Source organism: Elgaria multicarinata, chromosome 7 (genome assembly GCF_023053635.1).
Source record: "Elgaria multicarinata webbii isolate HBS135686 ecotype San Diego chromosome 7, rElgMul1.1.pri, whole genome shotgun sequence".
In the NCBI taxonomy this organism is placed as follows: domain Eukaryota; kingdom Metazoa; phylum Chordata; class Lepidosauria; order Squamata; family Anguidae; genus Elgaria; species Elgaria multicarinata.
In genome coordinates, this window is record NC_086177.1 from 87,143,191 (window position 1) to 87,163,017 (window position 19,827).

Here is a 19,827-nt window from a genome sequence, read left to right on the forward strand (position 1 = left end):
AGAACAATGTTTGTATGCAGACTTTATGGAACTAGCCTTGGCCTTTGACCATTTTGATAATCATTTTTATAGCAAAAAATTGAAAGGCTGACTTTCAAGGCTGATGCTTGAAAATGTTCAGAATTCCCAACACATTCCACACATGTATGTTTTTCTTCAAGGGGAATTTCACTTTGGTTATAAGTAATTTAGAACACAATCCTTTAGGATTGATGCTTGATAAATGTAGGTTTCTGATCTCAGATCCTTCTGCCTGTCCTAAGCCGTGCTGGCGAAAGCAGAGCAGGGCAGGAGGAAGAATGGAGGTGTTTTCGCCTCCCATTTTTCTTTTGTGTTATTTGCTTACCTTCATGGGGGAAGAGAGTCTTGTGAATCTGGTGGATAAATGTCCCCTTTCCCCTCTCCCTGCCCTCTTCTGATGTCACAGTGGCAACCTCAGTTGTGGAAGGTCGGGAGGCCTTGGGAGATGGGGTGAAGGGAAATCTTGGCAGGAATTCTCTCCACTTTGAAATCATGGGCTTATCTACACCAGGTATGAAAAGAGAGACTGGCTCTGGTGCTGTATAGGATAAAGAGTCTTTTATGGCATTGTCCAAAAATTAAGCAGCTTTCTGGATAGAGAACATAGCTTTCGAAAAAGATGCTCCACAGAAAGAGTATCAACGTTTGCTCCTGATGAAGGATCTTGGCATCCGAAGCGTCAAGCTTTTTTGAACCTTTTTAATAAAAATCTTAATTTTTGGACAATACCATAAAAGACTCTTTATCCTATACAGCACCAGAGCCAGTCTCTCTTTTCGTACCTGATATTGGTACTTTTTCTCCTTTTTTCCCTCTCCTCCTCATCTACACCAAGCAGGATCTTCCACTATGAAAGTGGTATATAAAAGGCAGGAGCCACACTGCTGCTTTATAGCTGTATTGAAGTGCACTGACAACTGTTGGGGCCCATTGACACATACCATATACCACTTTCATACCACTTTCATAATGTTATATCCTGCTTGGTGTAGATGGGTCATGGTCCCCAACAGTTGTCAGTGCACTTCAGTACCACTATAAAGCAGTAGTATAGATCCTGCAGTGCACTTCAATACCGCTATAAAACGGTAGTGTGGCTCCTGCCTTTTATATACCACTTTCATACCACTTTCATAGTGGAATATCCTGCTTGGTGTAGATGAGCCCAACAGCTCTGCCTGTGGCCTCAAAGGAAGTGGGGTGGGAACTAACATATCTTGTAGCCCCCTGGAATACTGTCCCAGGAACATAGGATTGTTCTCTTAGTCATGGAAAAAGCTGCTTTCTATGGTGTACTGCCATAGTTTGGGTGGTTTTAAGAAGGGGTTGGATAAATTCCTGGAGGAGAAGCCTATCAGTGGCTATTAGTCCTGATGGCTATGTGCTACCTTCAGTATCTGAGGCAGTAAGCCTATATACACTTGTTGCTAGGGAATACGTGTGGAAGGGTGCTGTTGCACTGTGTCCTGCCTGTGGATCCCTGATCGAGAACTGGTTGGCCACTGTATGCAAAGAATGCTGGACTAGATGGACCTGTGGTCTGATCCAGCAGGGCTTTTCTTATGTTTCCTTCCTGGTTTGCCTGTTAGCAGCCAGTTAACATACTGAAAATGACAAATATGCAAACCCAGCCTAACTTGGGAGAAAGCATCATTTTCTATGTCAAGATAGTTTATCATCGTTATACAACATCCCTTAAGGAGAAATGCAGACATTTGAAATGTGTTGGGAATCTGAATGACCCCATATGCAAAAGAAGTTTTGATTATTCATTCTTGAAAGCAAGCAAACATAGTCTCTATGATCTTTTCAGAGATCCTGCCTTTCAGCTTGAAATGCCAGTAATGCCAAACCTGTCCAACCTACCACAGCAGCATAGCATCCAGATGGAAGACTAGTTCTGAATTTGATCTATAATAAGGGTGTATTATGTTTATTATTATTTTTTTAAAAAAAGTTTGCAGGTGAAGTTCTGCTGCCATCTTTTCTATTACTTGGAACAGCGATACTCCCCAAATCCTATTTTCCAGAAATTTGTCAGAATTAAGTAATTTGTAACTACCATGTGTTGGTTAAAAGGCATCATTAATCCTGTTTCTTTAGTATAACGAATTGCATGATAATTATGTAGTTAATCTGTTAATTTTGTGAATTGAACCATAATATTGTTTTAATGATGTACTTAGGTGATGGTGGAAAGGAGAAGCTGATCCCTTTAATTCAAGGCCCATCTGATACCAGAGACTTGCACAGCAGCAAATGGCTCAATGAAAGTAGAAAGCCAGAGTCTCTCCTTGCTCCAGATTTGTTAGCCTTCACTATTCAGATCCCTCAGCATAAGGACTACAGCTATAGTTCTGGTGAGTGCTAAATTCTTGGGGGCGGGAAACATGTATTCTGTTATTTTGTATCTAATATAGTATACAGAAGGATGGTGAAGAGTTCTTGGGGCACCCTAGAGTAGCTGACGGAAAATATATTTGTTTAACATATTGCATGTGAAACATATTGAGATGCACTGCATTCTCATTTAGGAAGTTGATGTTGGAGCCATTGTTCCAATCTCGTATTCTGCTAAAATAAGGTATCTTAATATGATATTAAGATATTATATCATTAGCAGAAAATTAAGCCAGTGTAGTGTAGTGGCTAAAGTGTTGGACTGGGAGTCGGGAGATCCAGGGTTCTAGTCCCCACTCAGCCATGGAAACCTACTGGGTGACTTTGGGCCAGTCACACACTCTCGCCCAGCCACCTCACAGGGTGGTTGTTGTGAGGCTAAAATGGAGAGGAGGAGAAGGAGGATTATGTACGCCACCTTGGGTTCCTTGGAGGAAAAAAGATAAGATACAAATGCAATAATAATAAATAAATAAATACCAGAGTTGGTATGCCTATGTACAACAAGTGGTTGACTATTGTGTGAGCAGAATGCTGGACTAGATAGGTACTTGATCTGATCCAGCATGGCTCATCTTAGGTTCTTATGATGTTATGTTGACCGCATGTATATATTGCCCTTGTGCACTTAACTTTTTAAATTCATATGCTGAATAGTTTTTATTCCAATTAATGCTTTCTATATAGATAGACTATACCAGAAACAATTTGTTAATAACTGCTATGTTATACATTGACTGAAATTTTAAATTATATTTAACTTGTTTTCATTAAGAGTTTGCTAATTTAAAAGAATGAAATGATCTTATGAACATTTAGAATGCTGAATAAACTCCAACTAGACATTTAGCTTACAGTGTTCCTATGGTTCTGCAAACTCTATTGTGCAGCAACTTAGAGCCACTCCTTGCCACTTTCCACCATGATACTATGAAGAGAGAATATCATGGAGAACCCTTCATTGGGCCAACATCAAAGATAGGGCCTAGAGAATAAACCCAAAAGTTTTAGTTGGATGGGAGAAGTCAAGCTTTGGTTTAATTCACATATTCAACATATTTTGTTTGTAATTCAATATCATTTTTAAACACGGAGAGTGGCTTCTGACTTTTGAAGGACACCCTCCTTCAAATTATGGCAAGAAGTATGAGAAGAGAAAGTGCACTCTCATCACTTCATTTAAGATAGTGATATATAGTACACATACCTGGGATATAATGTGAGCTTTAATATTTAGAAATTAGCCTCATATAAAATGTTTATAAAATGTTTAATTTAATTAAGACTCAAAAACTGTTTTACTTGCAGAAAAATTGAGACAGAAAACTAATCAGCCAGTTGGGAGACCAGATTAAAAAAAAATAAACTCAATGAAGTCCTAATGAAGAATTTTCTTATTTTTATTTATTTATTTATCAATATTTGTACTCCACTCAAAAGGCAATTATTGTTCCCAGTTACTGGAGTCTATCTAGTGGGAAGCTCTAGTTGCTTGTTATGAACACCATCTAGTGCAATAACAAATCATTTTATTTTTCATTAATATCGGACGAGATGTCAGTTTGATCTTTCTTGCAGGTCTTAAATAGGATAAAGAAAAATATTTAAATTGTGGGTTGAATTCATTCAAGGGACAGTGTTATAAATTTGTTTAATAGTTTTGCAACGTAGCAGAACATATTTTTCAAGGTGATAACTTTTTCTTTCTTCAGTATTTATGGAATATTTAATCTGTTCTGCATCTTAATTATAGCTCTTCTAAAATGTTTTGGTGTGGTAAGTTGGATAGTTCATGTGTGGTGTGTTTTCTTCTCTCAAAAAAATATAAGGAGCAAGTCCCATACTGCAGTCTGCAGAAACATAAATTATAAAAGCAACAACAAGGTTACTTGATACTTCCATACTTTGTAAAGGTTAATTTTGTTCAGTGGGGTTAATTGGAAAGGAAGGGATGGGCATAAAATCCAGGTTTGCCGCCTCACTTTAAAAAAAAAATTAAAAAAATTCAAGAGAGGGTAAAATCTGCCCGTTTTTCTTATTTACAATTCAGGTTCAAGATGCCATCAACTCTAACAGAGTCTAGACTGCAAAAAGCATGGTTTAGCTGTGCATTTTACTTTATTTTCATATATTACACAAATGCACATGATCAAAATATTTATTACATTGACTTCTTAAAAATACAAGAGCATTGTAGTAATTAAAGACAATTCACATTTATGGTTTGGGCATAAAAGCATAAAAATTATACCCATCTATCTTGTTACATTTCCTCTTCTCTCCCTGAGGACTTAACTATGTACTTTATCTGTAATTGTTGCCAGTTTTCTGTCATGTTCCCACTGGATTTCTGGTGCAAAAAAAATCTTATCCTCCTGATGACAGAGCTTGCTTGAATGATTTCATGCTCTTTGCATTTTTGTTCACGGGAATTAGGAGCAAAATGTAACTACAGCTGAACATAGCATCTATTTTTGTAATTTTGAAGTTTATACTCCATTATTGGAGCTAAATGAAGAGATACAGGTGTTCTCCAGCTCAAGTCTGTTGGGATTTCTTGATGGCCAAGGCTTGAAAAGAAAATGCATGTGTTTCCAGAGTCAAACAGCAGCTGTGAGACAAGGATTTATGCTTTTCTCAGAACTTTGGGATTTCAAAATGTTACATTTAATCACAGGCACAGAAAGAGAGCAAATGTTAAAGATGTTACTTATAAAAGGAGGGGATTGATCTCTTTACCATACCAGCCAGTTGTGGGAATAGATGAACAAAGTAGTCTTTAATCTTAATATGAATAATTTCAAAAGTATTACAATACTGTCAATTACTCAGTTGTTATGGCACTTTCACTGTGGCACAGAATAATTTTATCCTCGCATAATCTGATATATTCCCATTATTTATCTTTGAATGCTTGCTATCAAAAAAATCACTCTAATGTCTTGAGTACATTTACATATTTCAGTTTTGTAATATATTTATTGGAAGGGATATGGTCAAACCAAAGTTTAGTTCCTTTGAATACAATTAAAGAATGTTCAACAGGTGTTTCACTCTCCCTCTGAAATCAAATGTGCTTAAAAGTGCCGATTTGGAATTTTGAAGAGTGGGTGGAAAATCGTTTAAATGGTTACAAAAAGCTTGCTAGGTGGAAATAATGTCAAGTGTTGGATAGTTGTTAGTCCAGTCTCCATTAGGAATGTGAGGTTATCTATATTTATTACTAAAAAAAATTAAACTGCTCTTCTGTCTTTCAAGGAGGTATACAAACAGATCAAAATGGCAATACATTAAAATATGGTCCTAAAACATTGCCTAAAACCAATAATCAATAATAACAAAATTCCCACAACATGACAAAGCACAGTACCAATAATGGAAAGTGGAAAATGTATGCCAAAACAGACATCACCAGGGCTTAACCTGCCACCTAAAGCTCAATAATGATATCTCTTGATAGGTTATTTTGAAAGTACATTCTGAAGTTGGTCAATTCAGTGATAAAAAAAGCCTCATTCAAAACATAGAATAAATATCTCGCTGGACAAAAAAAGAAGAAGACAGGCACCATGTGATGATCTCAGTTGTCCCAGGGGTATTAATTTCTAAAGAACTTGATGCCAAGATCATTTTGAGTTTCATAAGACCATACTTAATTTTTAAGGGAAAGCTACACTCAAACAAATAGTCCTCAGACTATTATGTGCAGTACATGTCTTGCCATAGTACATTGCTGAATGGGTCTGTGTCTCACAGTTGCTAGTTAGATACTTTTATGGGGAGAAGAAATGGTGTGTTTTTTCCTGATACTATGCAGGTTCTCTTCTTGCCAGATCCTGTGGTGAAGTCATAGTTCTGTATTTATGATGTAATGTTCTGTTCCTATGGAAATTGTGATATAGCAAATTCAGCATTTTAGATTTATATGGATTAAATAAGAGAAACAAAGGGGGTGAGACCAAATATAGTCTTTTAAAAATAAAACCTTGCCGATTTAGAAACAATAACAGACATAAGATTTAAATTATAGCTATTCAAAAGATTTAGCTAATGTAAGGAACTCTAATCTCCTTTTAAGTTGTTTCTACAAGTGTAAGTGATTTCTTTTGTACTCTGTAAAGGGGCTTTGGATACTTCAGAGAACCCTGTTCAGCCCCAAATCACTTCTACATCTGCTAGCTTATAAAAACCTGTGACAGTTTTAGGGTTATGAAACATTGTGATAAAGCTACCTATACGCAAGCGGGAAGCAGTTCCTTTCCTCTGTAGCATCTGTTACCCAACTCGTCTGTGACGATTCCAGCCTATGTAGAGGCATATTATAGTGCTAATCTAACCTCCTTCCATAGACACAACTGTTGGTAAATTATAAGGTCTGAATTTGATAAGGAAACAGTGGTTGTTTAATGGGCAAAGGAGGTTATTCCCACCCACTATAGTTCTCCATCATATATTTCTATGCTTTATGGGAATAAAGTTATACTTTTGTTCTTCTTAAATGTAGTAGTACCTAGTAGGACCTTGTCTAGTGATACAACACACTGACTCTTCTGAATCCTTCACCTGACAAGCTTATTATTATTATTATTATTATTATTATTGATTTCTATTCTGCTTTTTGATGTAGAAGGACCCCTAAGATACCTGACATAAAATAATAAAGTTATATTACATTAAGTTTGTTTCTACCCACTCCAACACTTGGTGTTGCTCTGAAGTAGTGTATCTTCTCCTCACCACCAATGTGGCTATTTCTTTTACCTCTCATCTTATTTCAGCCCCTGGACTGCTGGCAATTGAGTGGACCATTGCCGGGTTACCTGTTCTTCACTTCCTTCTCCTGAGGACTGAAGGTCTTTTTGCAGTCCAAGGGCAGAAAGGGAGGAGGCAGGTAACAGCAGCTACACCTCAGGTGAAGCTTTGAGTGATGGCAGCTGGATGTTCTTCTTCGTGGTCTCTATGCATCACACATATGGGCTCTGCGCCCGCGCGGAGACCTGAACCGGAACCTCAAATAGCTAAAAATAACATTTTAGGCGGGAACCGTCCCTAGCGCCACTGCGTATGTGCACGCAGTTCCCGCCTATACCTCAGTTCTTCATCGTCCGCCATTGTGGCTAGACCTAGAAAACCGACCTCTTAGCGTTTTTCCTCGTAGTTTTTTCTTATACTTACCTTTCTCACTGTTCTTCCTCTCAGTATTATCTTCTTTTTCTCTTCTTATTACTATATATATATATATATATAAATAAATAAATTATTAGATATAGTATTTGTTTCTTGTGGCGATCCGCAGGTCGCTAGGGCCTTCTGTCCTATGGCAGTAAAGGCTCCCTTTAGGAAGTGCGTTAGTTGCCGGGCGAAACTTCCCCCAACTGATGGTCACTCACTCTGCATAATCTGTTTGGGCGAAGGCCACAAAGTTGAGACTTGCCACCACTGCATGTCTTTTACTAAACAGATGCACAAAAATCGAGCGGATCGACTGAGATCTATTCTGTGGGAAAAGGTACTTAAAGCGACCGACGTTCTCTTGTGTGCCAGTACCTCCTTTACTTCTTTCCTCCCCCACCTGAGAACTATAGATCTTTTCACTATCCAAGGGAGGAGAGGAAGGAGCAAAGTGCAGCAGTTGTAATGCTTACAGAGTCCCACTCTGACAGAATGGCACTAGAAAACATTGCCGTATTACCTAACTTTTTAATGTATGCCCATTACTTGTGAAAATGCAAATGGGGGAGATAAAATATGCTGAAACAACATGATGAAAAGATTACAGGATCATTTCTGAGAAGTGTCCAGTATTACCCATTTATATAACACAGAGCTAGAATACTGGCTGACTATATTTCTATGTCCTCCCTCCCCACCCCCACATAAAACACAAATCATATTAAATATTTTTTAACATATCTTCACTCAATTGACTCTTGTTGCACTGTTAACATGGTGTGTGTGAGCTGGCAAAATTTTTATTAAGTCCCCAAAACTACGATTCTCAAGCTTCCTTAGAACAATACCCCTATTAGTAATGCAATGTAAATATATCCCAGAACTGAAAAGCCTTTTGGTTTCAGTGTTCTGGTGCTTAAATTTAAAATATGGGTATATACAAGCATACACAACATACCTCCTTAAGTATAAAGATCATAAATAATTTGCCATGAAAAGCTAAAGAACTCCAGAGTTCAATCAACCTTCTAGATGTCATCCACCAAACTCAGTTCTAGCAAATTGTGCATGTATTTTTTTCTAAGTAGAATATGAATATGTACGACTGAAGTGCATTTTCCATTAAGTATATGATTTTTTTTAAAAAAAAATGGACTAGATAAATATTGAATGTATCCATCGCTATGGAATTGGGCAACAAAATACAATTGCTTATTAATCAAGCTGCTGAAAGGCAAACCAAAAGCCTAGAAGCCAAGAAGCATGGGTGGGAACATTGAAATTATCTCAGTTGTGTTCTTAAGAATTTGTTAGAATAAATTAAATCAGTTTGAAAACAAATACCATAGTTAATACTTATAATGAATGTGGATTTTTAAAGACATCTGCATAAAAGCAGAATTCCTCTATTGGAGCAACGTTGGATACATGAGGGGGGATACAGTGACTGTATTAGGTCATTGTTTTAGTAAAACATTTGTATTATAGAATAGTAAAGTTGGAAGATGCCTATAAGGCCGAGTCCAACCCCCTGCTCAATGCAGAAATCTGCCTTAAAGTATCCATGACAGATGGCTGCCCGGCTGCCTCTTGAGAGCCTCTAATGTGAGAGAGCCCACTACTTCCCTAGTTAATTTGTTCCATTGTCGTACTGCTCTAACAGGAATATGTCTTCCTGTAACTTGAGCCGATTATTCCATGTCCTGAACTCTGGGATGATCGAGAAGAGATACTGCCCCTCCTCTGTGTGTCAAACTTTCAAGTATTTGAAGAGTGCTATCATGTCTCCCCTCAGCCTTCTCTTCTCAAGGCTAAACGTGCCAGCCCAGTTCTTTCAGACTCTCCTCATAGGGCTTTGTTTCCAGACCCCTGATCATCCTCGTTGCCCGCATCTGAACCCCCTCCAGCTTGTCTGCATCCTTCTTGAAGTGTGGTGCCCAGAACTGGACACAATACTAAAGATGAGGCCTAACCAGGGCCGAATAGAGAGGAACCAGTACCTTGCGTGATTTGGAAGCTATACTTCTATTAATGCATCCCAAAATAGCATTTGCTTTTTTTGCAGCCATGTCACACTGTTGGCTCATATCCAGCTTGTGATCTACAACAATTGCAAGGTCCTTCTCGCTTGAAGTATTGCTGAGCCAAGTATCCCCCATCTTGTAATTGCATCTGGTTTCTTTCTGCCAGGTGTAGAACTTGGCATTTATTTCTATTAAATTTCATTCTGTTGTTTTCAGCCCAGCGCTCTAGCCTATCAAGATTGCTTTGAAGTTTGTTTCTGTCTTCCAGGGTATTAGCTATCCCATCCAATTCTGTGTCATCTGCAAATTTGATAAGCGTTGCCTGCACCTCTTCATCCAAGTCATTAATAAAAATGTTGAAGAGCACTGGGCCCAGGACTGAGCCCTGTGGTACCCCATTCATTACCTCCCCCCAGTTTGAGAAGGTACCATTGATAAGCACTCTTTGAGTCCGATTCTGTAGCCAACTGTGGATCCACCAAATAGTTGTTCCATTTAGCCCACTTTTAACTAGTTTGCTGATTAGAATGTCATGGTACTTTGTGAAAAGCTTTGCTGAAGTCAAGATATGTTTTATTGTGTTTTATTGTGTTTTATTGTGGTTTTAATTTTTGTGAACCGCCCAGAGAGCTTCGGCTATTGGGCGGTATAAAAATGTAATAAATAAATAAATAAGATATATTATGTCCACAACATTCCCACAGTCCACAAGGGAGGTTACCCTATCAAAAAATGAGATCAGATTAGTCTAACAGGATTTGTTTTTGCCAAATCCATTCAGGCTTCTTGTAATCACTGCATTGTTTTCAAGGTACTTACAGACTGACTTCTTTATACTCTGCTCCAAAATTTTCCCAGGGATTGATGTCAGACTAACTGATCTATAGTTCTCAGGTGTCTCTTTTTTGCCCTTTTTGAAGATAGGGACATTAGCCCTCCTCCAACCATCCTGCACTTCGCCCGTCTTCCATGATTTTGCAAAGGTAATAGACAGTGTTTCTGAGATAATAGACAAAGGTTCTGAGAGTTCTTCCCCTAGCTCCTTCAGTACTCTAGGATGCAGTTCATTGGGCCCTGGAGATTTGAACTCGTTGAAAGAAATTAGGTGTTCCTTGACCATTTATTTATCAATCTTGAACTGCAATCCTTCCCCTTCAGCTTGTACTTCACATTTGCCAGGGAGGTCATAGACCCGCTTTTGGGAGAAGACTGAGCCAAAGTAGGAATTTAGCATTTTGGCCTTTTCTTTGTTGTATGTTATCAATTTGCCATCCTCATTAAGCAGTTGAACCACCATTTCTTTCCTCTGTCTTTTGCTATGCACATATCTAAAGAAAGCTTTTTTGTTGCTTTTAGCCTTCCTCATTAGCCTTATCTCATTCTCAGCTTTAGCCTTCCTGATGCCATTACTGCACTTCCCTGCTACCCTGTCTGTACTATTCTTTTGTAGCCTAGCCTTCCTTCCACTTCCTATATGTGTCCTTTTTTTGTTTTCAGGTCATCTGTAAGCTTTTTGTAGAGACACATTGGTTTCTTCTGTTGTCTTCTGTCTTTTTTCGTTGTTGGAATTGTTTGTAATTGTGCCTTTAAAAATTCCATTTTTAAAACCTCCCACCCATCTTGGAGTCCTTTTCTCATTAGCGCCACTTGCCATGGGACCTTATCCTAGTTCTAAGTTTATTAAAATCAGCTTTCCTAAAATCTGGAGTATGAGTATGGCTACACTCAGCTTTTGCTTCCTTTAAAATCAAGAATTCAAGTATGACGTGGTCACTTTACCCCAGATTTCCCATAACTGCCACTTTATCTACTAAGTCATCCCTATTGGTCAGTATCAAGTCAAGGATAGCTGATCCCCTAGTTCCTTCCTCCACTTTCTGTAGGAGAAAGTTATCAGCCACTCATGTCAGGAATTTCTTGGAAGGGCCACTTTTAAGTAGAATTTGTCTCCCAACATATATCAGGGTAATTGAAGTCCCCCATCACTACTACATCACACTTCCTTGAAACACTGGCAATTTGTGTTTCATTTTCCCTTAATTGAAATAGAACTTTTTATAAAATTTCAGCGTAAATGCTACTTTAGTCCCTAAAGTGTAAATGCTATCATTAATGCATATGCAGGTAATGGGTGTGTGGAAACGTAAACATCAGGCTGTTGCATTGCTCTATATTTTAACATAGTTGTTGAAACAGCTGTTAGCAAAACACTTTATGAAACAAGCTGCCAGTATTGCAGATACTGCGTCTATGTCTGTCAACCATTATTCAGTCTGCATTTCCCGAAGCATATATTTGAATATGCTTTTAATTGAGGTTAAATATATGTTGGTGAGACTATTGGAGTAGCTCCTACTTATTTTGAATAATAATAATCAAGAGATCATTTAACTTCCATCTGTTTTCATACCAAAGATGGGTAGAAGAGACTGTAGCTGTTTGCTTTCTGTTAATGTTTAAACTGGCTCCAATGCCTCTAACTGCATTTAATCCCTATGATTTAGTGCTTCATATGATGATGGTATCTGACCATTAGTAAGGAGGAAAACATGAAAGTAAATGCTGATACATTTGTAACAAAATGGTTGCATTTGACAAAACCGTGATGTATGTATTTGTTGAACACTTAGTCCGCAATCTGTGCTCAATTATACCTGTGTAAATATTGTTTAAACCAATGGGATTTAATTGTACCTAATGCAATTGACAAAGCATTGTGACCAGGATTTTCTGGTGTATTGCTTTTACAAATAAATAGCACTATGTCATAATGCATCATCAGCCCTAAATTTTTGTATTAAATAGAATTACAAATACTCCCATTATATATTTTATTATAAAAACTTATATTCCACCCTATCCCAAAACTTATGTGTATGTAGCTGGATATTGCAGTGAAGTACCCAGCTGCTGTGTTCTTCACTACCTGCAGCTTCTGAACCCCACACAAGGGCAGCCCATATAGAGTGCATTACAGTAGTCTAATCATGATGTTACCAGTGCATGGATCACTGTGGCTAGGCTGTCTCTATCCAAGAACAGATGTAGTTGGCACACCAATCGAAGAGCATCTGGGCCTGTGATAACAAAGATGGATCTAGGAGCACCCCCAAACTACAGACCCTCTTTCACAGGGAGTGCAACTCTATCCAGAACTGGCAAACAGCCCAATTCCCAGACCTGGGAACTGCCAACCCATAGAGTATCTGTCTTATCAGGATTCAGCTTAGGTTTATTAGCCCTTATCCAAGCATAACTGCAGCCAGGCATCCGTTCAGAATGTGCATAACCTCTCCCAATTCAGATGTCACAGAGAAACAGAGCTTGGTATCATCAGCATACTGGTGACACCTTGCCCCAAATCTCCTAATGACTGCCCTCCACAGCTTCATATAGAGTATTAAATCCCATGCCTTCTGTGGAACAGATCCCAGCATTTGCTTCCATTTTTGGTTAACCACAGTATAGCATATAGCTCAGCCCTGAACTATGGTTAGTCTTAACTACAGCTTATTGAAACATGTCAGCTTCATAAACCAAAGTTTGAAGTTGGCTTGTTTTAGTAAACCATAGTTAAGTCTGGGTTTGATGAAATTACAAACTGCTGTTAGTCAACAACGGAAGTGAACGTTTCCAATCTCTTCCTTGTGGCCATGCTGGAGGTGTGGTAGTGTCCACACCTCCAGCAGGGGGAGTGCCCATAGTCTATTGTTGGGTCCAAATGCAGCCATTGGCACAGCTATCTTTTGGTGTAGCTGTCCAGTCCTTGGATTCCTCTGGCTTTGAACCTTTACTGTGAGGGAAAGTAAAACTACATGAGAGAGAAACATTTGAGAGGGAGTTAGGGATAAGCCTGCAATCAAATTCCTTGGCCTCTTTCTGCTTGTTAATAATTGCCGGTAAATTAGGGCACTACTGCTGGTTTAGTACATGTTTGCACATATACTGGTATTCAAGCAGCTGTGTATGAATTGTGTGTGCTATAATTTGGTTTCCAGCTGGGATTGTATAATAGATACCTGATTATTTCCGTTGAGAGAACAAGGAAGTGCTCAAGCTAACTGCTGAGAGTATGAAAATTTTATATCCCTCTAACCCCAAACATTTGCTTTTAGTTGGGCAAGAGTGGGGGATGAAGCTGTCTGTCTCTCTGGTTCTGTGGTCATTGAAAATCAATGAGCACCTTTAGTGAAGAAGTTCTTGCTGTTTGTTAATTCTTGCAATCGACTTAAATAGTTAATATTATAAATCTAGCACAAAGTTAATACATTCATCCTAGTAATATTTAGGTTTTTGTAGGTTGCTGTCATATATTGTTTGTAGATCTGAAATGTAGAATTTTTGTTCTTGAGCAGCAAATAATTTAGCTCACACTTGGCAAACGCTATATTAATATTTGATGTTTTATATGTTTAATCTTTTCAAAACTGTTATGTCTATTCTGGTCTTTTTGGTAATGTATCTTAATATATGAAATAATTTGAAATCCATGAGGATGAAGTGTCAATAAATATTTTCCCCTTGGTTTTTCCCATTATTAGAAAAATATGGGATGAGGCAAATGCACACACCGAAAGTGATGGCTTAACACAAATGTTGATGCATCTAGGGTGAAACATCTTTATCAAGTTAATACAAGATGCAGTTGTGCCCTACTTGAATTACTCATTTATAATAGCTGAGCAGCAGCCTGCATGTGGACTTTCAAATCCTGGGAAAATAAGATGCATGCATGCATTCTGAAGTCTTTGCTTTAAACAGCTGGAAAATGTTCCAGTGAGAAGTCAGCTACTAGCTGCTGTCTGCAGTTTTTGTCTTCAGGGAGATGTGATCAGTTTAATTACTGACCAACTTCATTATTCCTTAGTCACATTCCGAATTTGTGAATTTGGTTGGTTTATAGCTTCAAGGTTCAATTGGCCACATTATGTAATTATTCTTCTCCTTTGTCTCTTCTTTGTGACTGTCTAAAAAACATAACTGACTCCTTCAGTAACTTGAACTCAATTATAGTTGGGTTTGACAGGTCAGTTGTCATTTTTGACATGTGCAACTAGGATGATAGCCAGAGCTGCACAAAGTTTTGGCATTTAGAAAGTTGGCTATAAGTAAAACAATGAAAAATTTCAATGCTTTTGATGTACTATATGACACATACTTTAACAATAATAAAATTCATGGAAAATATGTACATTGGTGTGATGCAAAATGCCATCTCTATGCCAGAGATTCATCTAAGAAAATTGATACTAAAATGGGAAACCAGAAGAAGAAAAGATAATTCTAAGAAGTTAATTCCAGTAGTAGTTGGCTGACTGCTTGGTCTTTGCTTCAGAAGCAAGTTTTCTCCCTCATTTTGCATCTCCAGAGACACGGTGTCATAGAATTTGACTGAGCTTACTCATGCTCTTCCAAGTCTGTCCATGTCCTTACTCTGTAAATGAAATATATATATATGATTAGCTACTCTATAGCAATTTTGAAAATTTCTGGTGTGTTGTGATGTAGCATAATGGAAGTGGGTTATTGATTTCATTACTGATCTGCATTATGCATTATTCCTGCCCTTTTCTAACTGACGGAGAGCACCAGAGAAGACTCTGGGCCTATTCGCATGACATGACAGCTTGCCGTGGGTTATTTAACCCATGGTGACGCTGCAATGTGTGTGGCATGTGGCCAGCTGACATTTTGAATATGCAACAAACCTCACGTAGCCCACGCAATGACAGTGGGTTTCGATATGCAAACTGGCGTCTGATGGCACCACAGCTTGTCATGGGTTAAGGAATTTCAGCTGTTTAAAAAGGTTTTAAGGTTTTATGGATATTATAGTGCACATATTGGATGCAGAAAGACATAAGGAACAGTGTCCCTTCCAAGGAGCTTTAGATGATTATATGTATTTTCAAAACTGCAGTTATTTGTATGTGTTCTTCATTAAAGCCTTTAAGGAGTGTCTCAAAGTGTGTGTGTATATTCATAGCATGTATGAAGTCCCAGTTCAAAACCTGGACTGCTGGGCTAGGACTGCTATTGGTCTCATTGAAATTCTTGTGTATACCCCCGAGGTCAGGTTCAGTCCTACTCCTCTCCAAACAAATGTGAGCAAGCTTCTACTTGTGCATCAGCACTTTGACTCCAGCAGAGATGTAAGGCAGCTTCTTAGTAGCATCTGAGAAGTGCCTATAGAACTCTTTGAGGGGATCTTTGTTGTTTCTGTTCTATCAATGTATATGGCACTTTATTAAGTGCAAAAGGACACATCCCTGTTCCAAGAAGCTTACGATAATTCAACACAGGGAATCAAAGTAGATGAGGAGGAAAATGTAGGCAAGGATACGTGGGGAAAGTTATTTTATTTCTTATTGTAACTAAAGTTTTCTAGTTGCTTTGCAAAGATTAAAAGAATACATTTCCTGCCCATTGGCTTACAGTCTAATAGAACTGATACAAAAGTAAATAGGAATAAGTGAGGGAACAAGGGAACAAGAAAACAAGAAAATTCTTCACAAAGGTACGTAGTACGTAATAAACATTATTTATAGCAGTGGTGAATGATGAAGGCTCTGGGGGTGATGAAAAATGTTTAAGCCTTAGATGCTGCTGCTGTGGCAGTTCCAGCAGTTGCTCCTTGAAGGTTCTGTGTAGAAGTGTATACAATTATTGTATATACAGTCCTTCAATAATTGCAGTTACCTGGGCTTATTTACAGTAGCATGTGGTGAGGATGAATATATCAATCGCTTTCTGCTCTTTGTTAATTTCACTTGTGTTCATTCAAAAATGTATTCTGTCCTGTTTCTGCATTAATGTGTGATTTTTTTTAAAAAAAGTTGATATTTTTATATTTATATATATTTTAACATTTTCCTCACAAAACACCCATTTATAAACCTATTTTGTTTAAATTATGTACTTCTGAAGCATTTTGTTCTGAATTAAGCATTTTAAGTGCATTTGGATACATTTTTGAGCCAAGGTTTGCATCGCAAAATTCAGAGAAGTGGAGGGCTCCCCACCTGCTCTGGAGGGCCCTCCACTATTCTATGTACTGTTCTCATCATGTTGTATGTCATTATTCAGGAGTGCTGTGATGTTGTATATGTTTTGTTTCTACTGCCCTCCGGAGTAGTTATATCCTATTTGTGCATGGCAACCATGCCTCTATTCTGGATGCCAAGCTCCCCCCCCCCCCCTCATTTTTGGCTGTCACTGAGTAAGAGGAATCTCTGGCAAGTCATGAGTTATAACAACCTTCCCAGAATAGAGCAAGCTCCTCTTCATTACATTCCCATACATACGAAGGCTTGTAAGCACTTTTACACATTTAGAAAAATGTTGTATAAAAGTATTCAGGCATTGAATTAAATTTGGCCTTAAAATTCTAGAGAAAGCAGAAGGGGAAAGTAATTTATTGCTAGCAGCTGAGCCCCATTTTCTCTAAATTCTTCTAGCTATTTGTTCAAGTAGCACATATACAAGTTGGCCCTATAAAATTTTCTACCACAGTGGCCAGGAAATTAGTAACACTGATCATATCTAGGACTAAAGTGATGCATCTCCAGTATAAAAAGTAAGTTGGGACAGCTTGCAGGGCTCTGCTCTACTTGCTTCCCCAAACTGTTCTACCGCAGTTAGCGTATTTATTTATTTATTTATTATATTTTTATACCGCCCAATAGCCGAAGCTCTCTGGGCAGTTCACAAAAATTAAAATCATTAAGAGCATGAAAACAACCAACAATCTAAAAACACGAATACAAAATACAATATAATACAAAATACAATGTTAGATGGAAAGAAGTATTTCCGTGCCGCTAGGAAACCAACGTACGGGCAATGGGTGACCCTTATTTTGAAAGAGATCCTATTCTGTTGGGTTTGCTGATTATGGCTGCTGTCTTGACACAAAAAGCAGAGCCAGTTCCCAGTTCACATGGTGGACAACATAGTATAGGATTTCAGTCTTTATTACTTTATCAAAAATCTTAGCACCTGCATATGCAACATTCTCTTATGAAAGAAATACATGGCTAATTGTTAATAAGTACCATTTATATCTCTTCCTAATGTCACCTTTGATGGTAAAGGACGTAGGCCAAATGCAACTAACAGAAAATAATCTGAAAATAATAAAGCGTAAGATGATTTGAATTGGATATATTAAAAATGTCAGTGATTGAACCAGAACATAAAGTAAGAAATGTTCATTTAAAAGGTATCTTTAATTTACTGTTGTTCCTTCTGCCATCTAAATTTATTTGAATGTACCTAGATTTGATACATATGGCATACTTAATGTTTTATTTGGCTCGAGGTCAACATTTAAAGATATGATAGCAGGAAAAATGTACAAAGGATGCATGATTCTGAACAGATACTAGTTTTTTTTCCTGTGGGTTTTGCATATTGTAATTGTTTTTGCTAGTAGATGCAATTCAATCTGAGTTATCTGTAGTGCTCATTATATTTGTTATGCTTTGGATCAAAAGAAAGATAAAACAGCTTGAGTTACCAAGCAGAGAATGATTTAGGTTTTTGTCCATTCAATAGAAGGGAGCAGAAGTTAGACTTACAGTGAATAATTCTTAGTAGTTTTCTGTGCCATTAGCGGAACAAATTAAACTTTCACTGGTTGACTGCATATACCTAAACAGTGCAGTGTGGGAGGATTATCAGCCAGTTAGTCTTATTGGTTTATTGGCAGTAGAGCAGATTTAAACCAAATTTTCCCATGGCAGAGGTACTGTACTCAAAATTCCAGAAGTTGTGCTAAGAAATTTATGAAGTGGTATGAAAGTAAATTACTGAAGAGCCATCAAAGTAAGCATGTTATTAATTGACAATTTATTGACTTCATCCTCAGTGCCAGTTTTTTTTTTTTTTAAAAAAGAGGATTAACTTACAGACTCAGCTTTGAAAGCTGTGTGAGGTCTTTAGTTTAAAATACTTCAGTTAAGCTGTAATTAATTACCTTAATTAAACAAATATTAGTAAAAAAACAAAAGCACACTTAGTCTTATGGATCTGGAAAAGCAGTAGTCACGAGATCAGTGTAAATACCTAATCGAAAGTGTGAATCTGGATCTGGTTAGGATTGAATGCAGCACTGGCTATCTTTGATCTTCTGAGAAACTTGGGACTCATTCAAGTGAATCTCTTGCTGACAGCACTTGACTAATTGCCTTAAATTGCATGATACGTAGCATCCTGGTTGCTTATGCTTAATAATGTATAACTTGTTCATACTGCTGAACTTGCAATTTATGTTGGCAAATTGTACAAGCTTTCATAGCAGCAAAAATACAAAGTGTGCTTTCCCAGCACGGAGGCTAACATGACTTCATTGTGACATAAATTTCATCAGCAAGTTTTAAGTTCCTAGTTGAGACATTTACCAGGCAGTCTTCATGTGGTGAAGGAGCAGCTTGGGAGCCCTCCCATCACAACTACGAAAGTAACACATGACGTGGGTGCTCTCTGTGGAAACCCATATGCACAGCCACTCAATTAGCAATTTCTTTTGTTAGGGGAAGGATTGTGCAAATTGGGCAATGAAACCTCAAGGCATCTGCATGGTGTATTCACATCATTCTTTGATTTGTGAATCAAAATGTGAAATTCTGATTCACATCAAAATTTCAGTTGTGGGCTGCAGGGGACAGGTGCCATTAGCATTGTGCCATCATACAAAGCAGTAGTTGTCTTGTAAATGTCTGAACTAGACCTGTGTTGGAGGGTTTTTTATTAGGTTAGATTCAAGTAGCATTTTTATGGCTCTTCAGGTTCATGGTTTAGTACTTTGTTCTTCTTTGACAGTATAGGGCATTTATACTGGTCTCTTATCACTTTTTAATGTATTCTTATGACACTGTCCCCAGATTTTTTTATTTATTTTGCTATTTTTTGAAGCCACCGTCTTCCTTTGGGGCTGCTGTTAAGCTCATCAAATTCTAGTCAGTTTTATATTGAGGGGAATTGCATTAAAATGTTAAGAAAGCTCTCATTGCATCATATGATCAGTGATCGTTTGTGTGAAAAGATTCAAGAGGTGATTACAGTCTTCGCTCCTGAAAATAATGGCTGTCTTGGTTAGGTTTTTGTCTTTTCATAACAAGGTCTTTTTCATTGATTCCTTATATATAAAAACTAAAAGTGGAAAGAATCATTGGCTGTATAAGAAAAAGAGAAAATTATCAGACTCCAA

At 37.7% G+C, this 19,827-nt stretch overlaps 1 protein-coding gene across 1 annotated transcript in view; it reads left to right on the forward strand.

The window, feature by feature from the left end:
* Positions 1 to 19,827, forward strand: part of VPS13B (vacuolar protein sorting 13 homolog B) — a 434,090-nt gene that overhangs the window by 120,988 nt on the left and 293,275 nt on the right. The window contains exon 19 of the mRNA XM_063130990.1: positions 2,208 to 2,381. Coding sequence (XP_062987060.1) covers positions 2,208 to 2,381 — 174 coding nt within the window. The remainder of the gene's footprint in view (positions 1 to 2,207; positions 2,382 to 19,827) is intronic.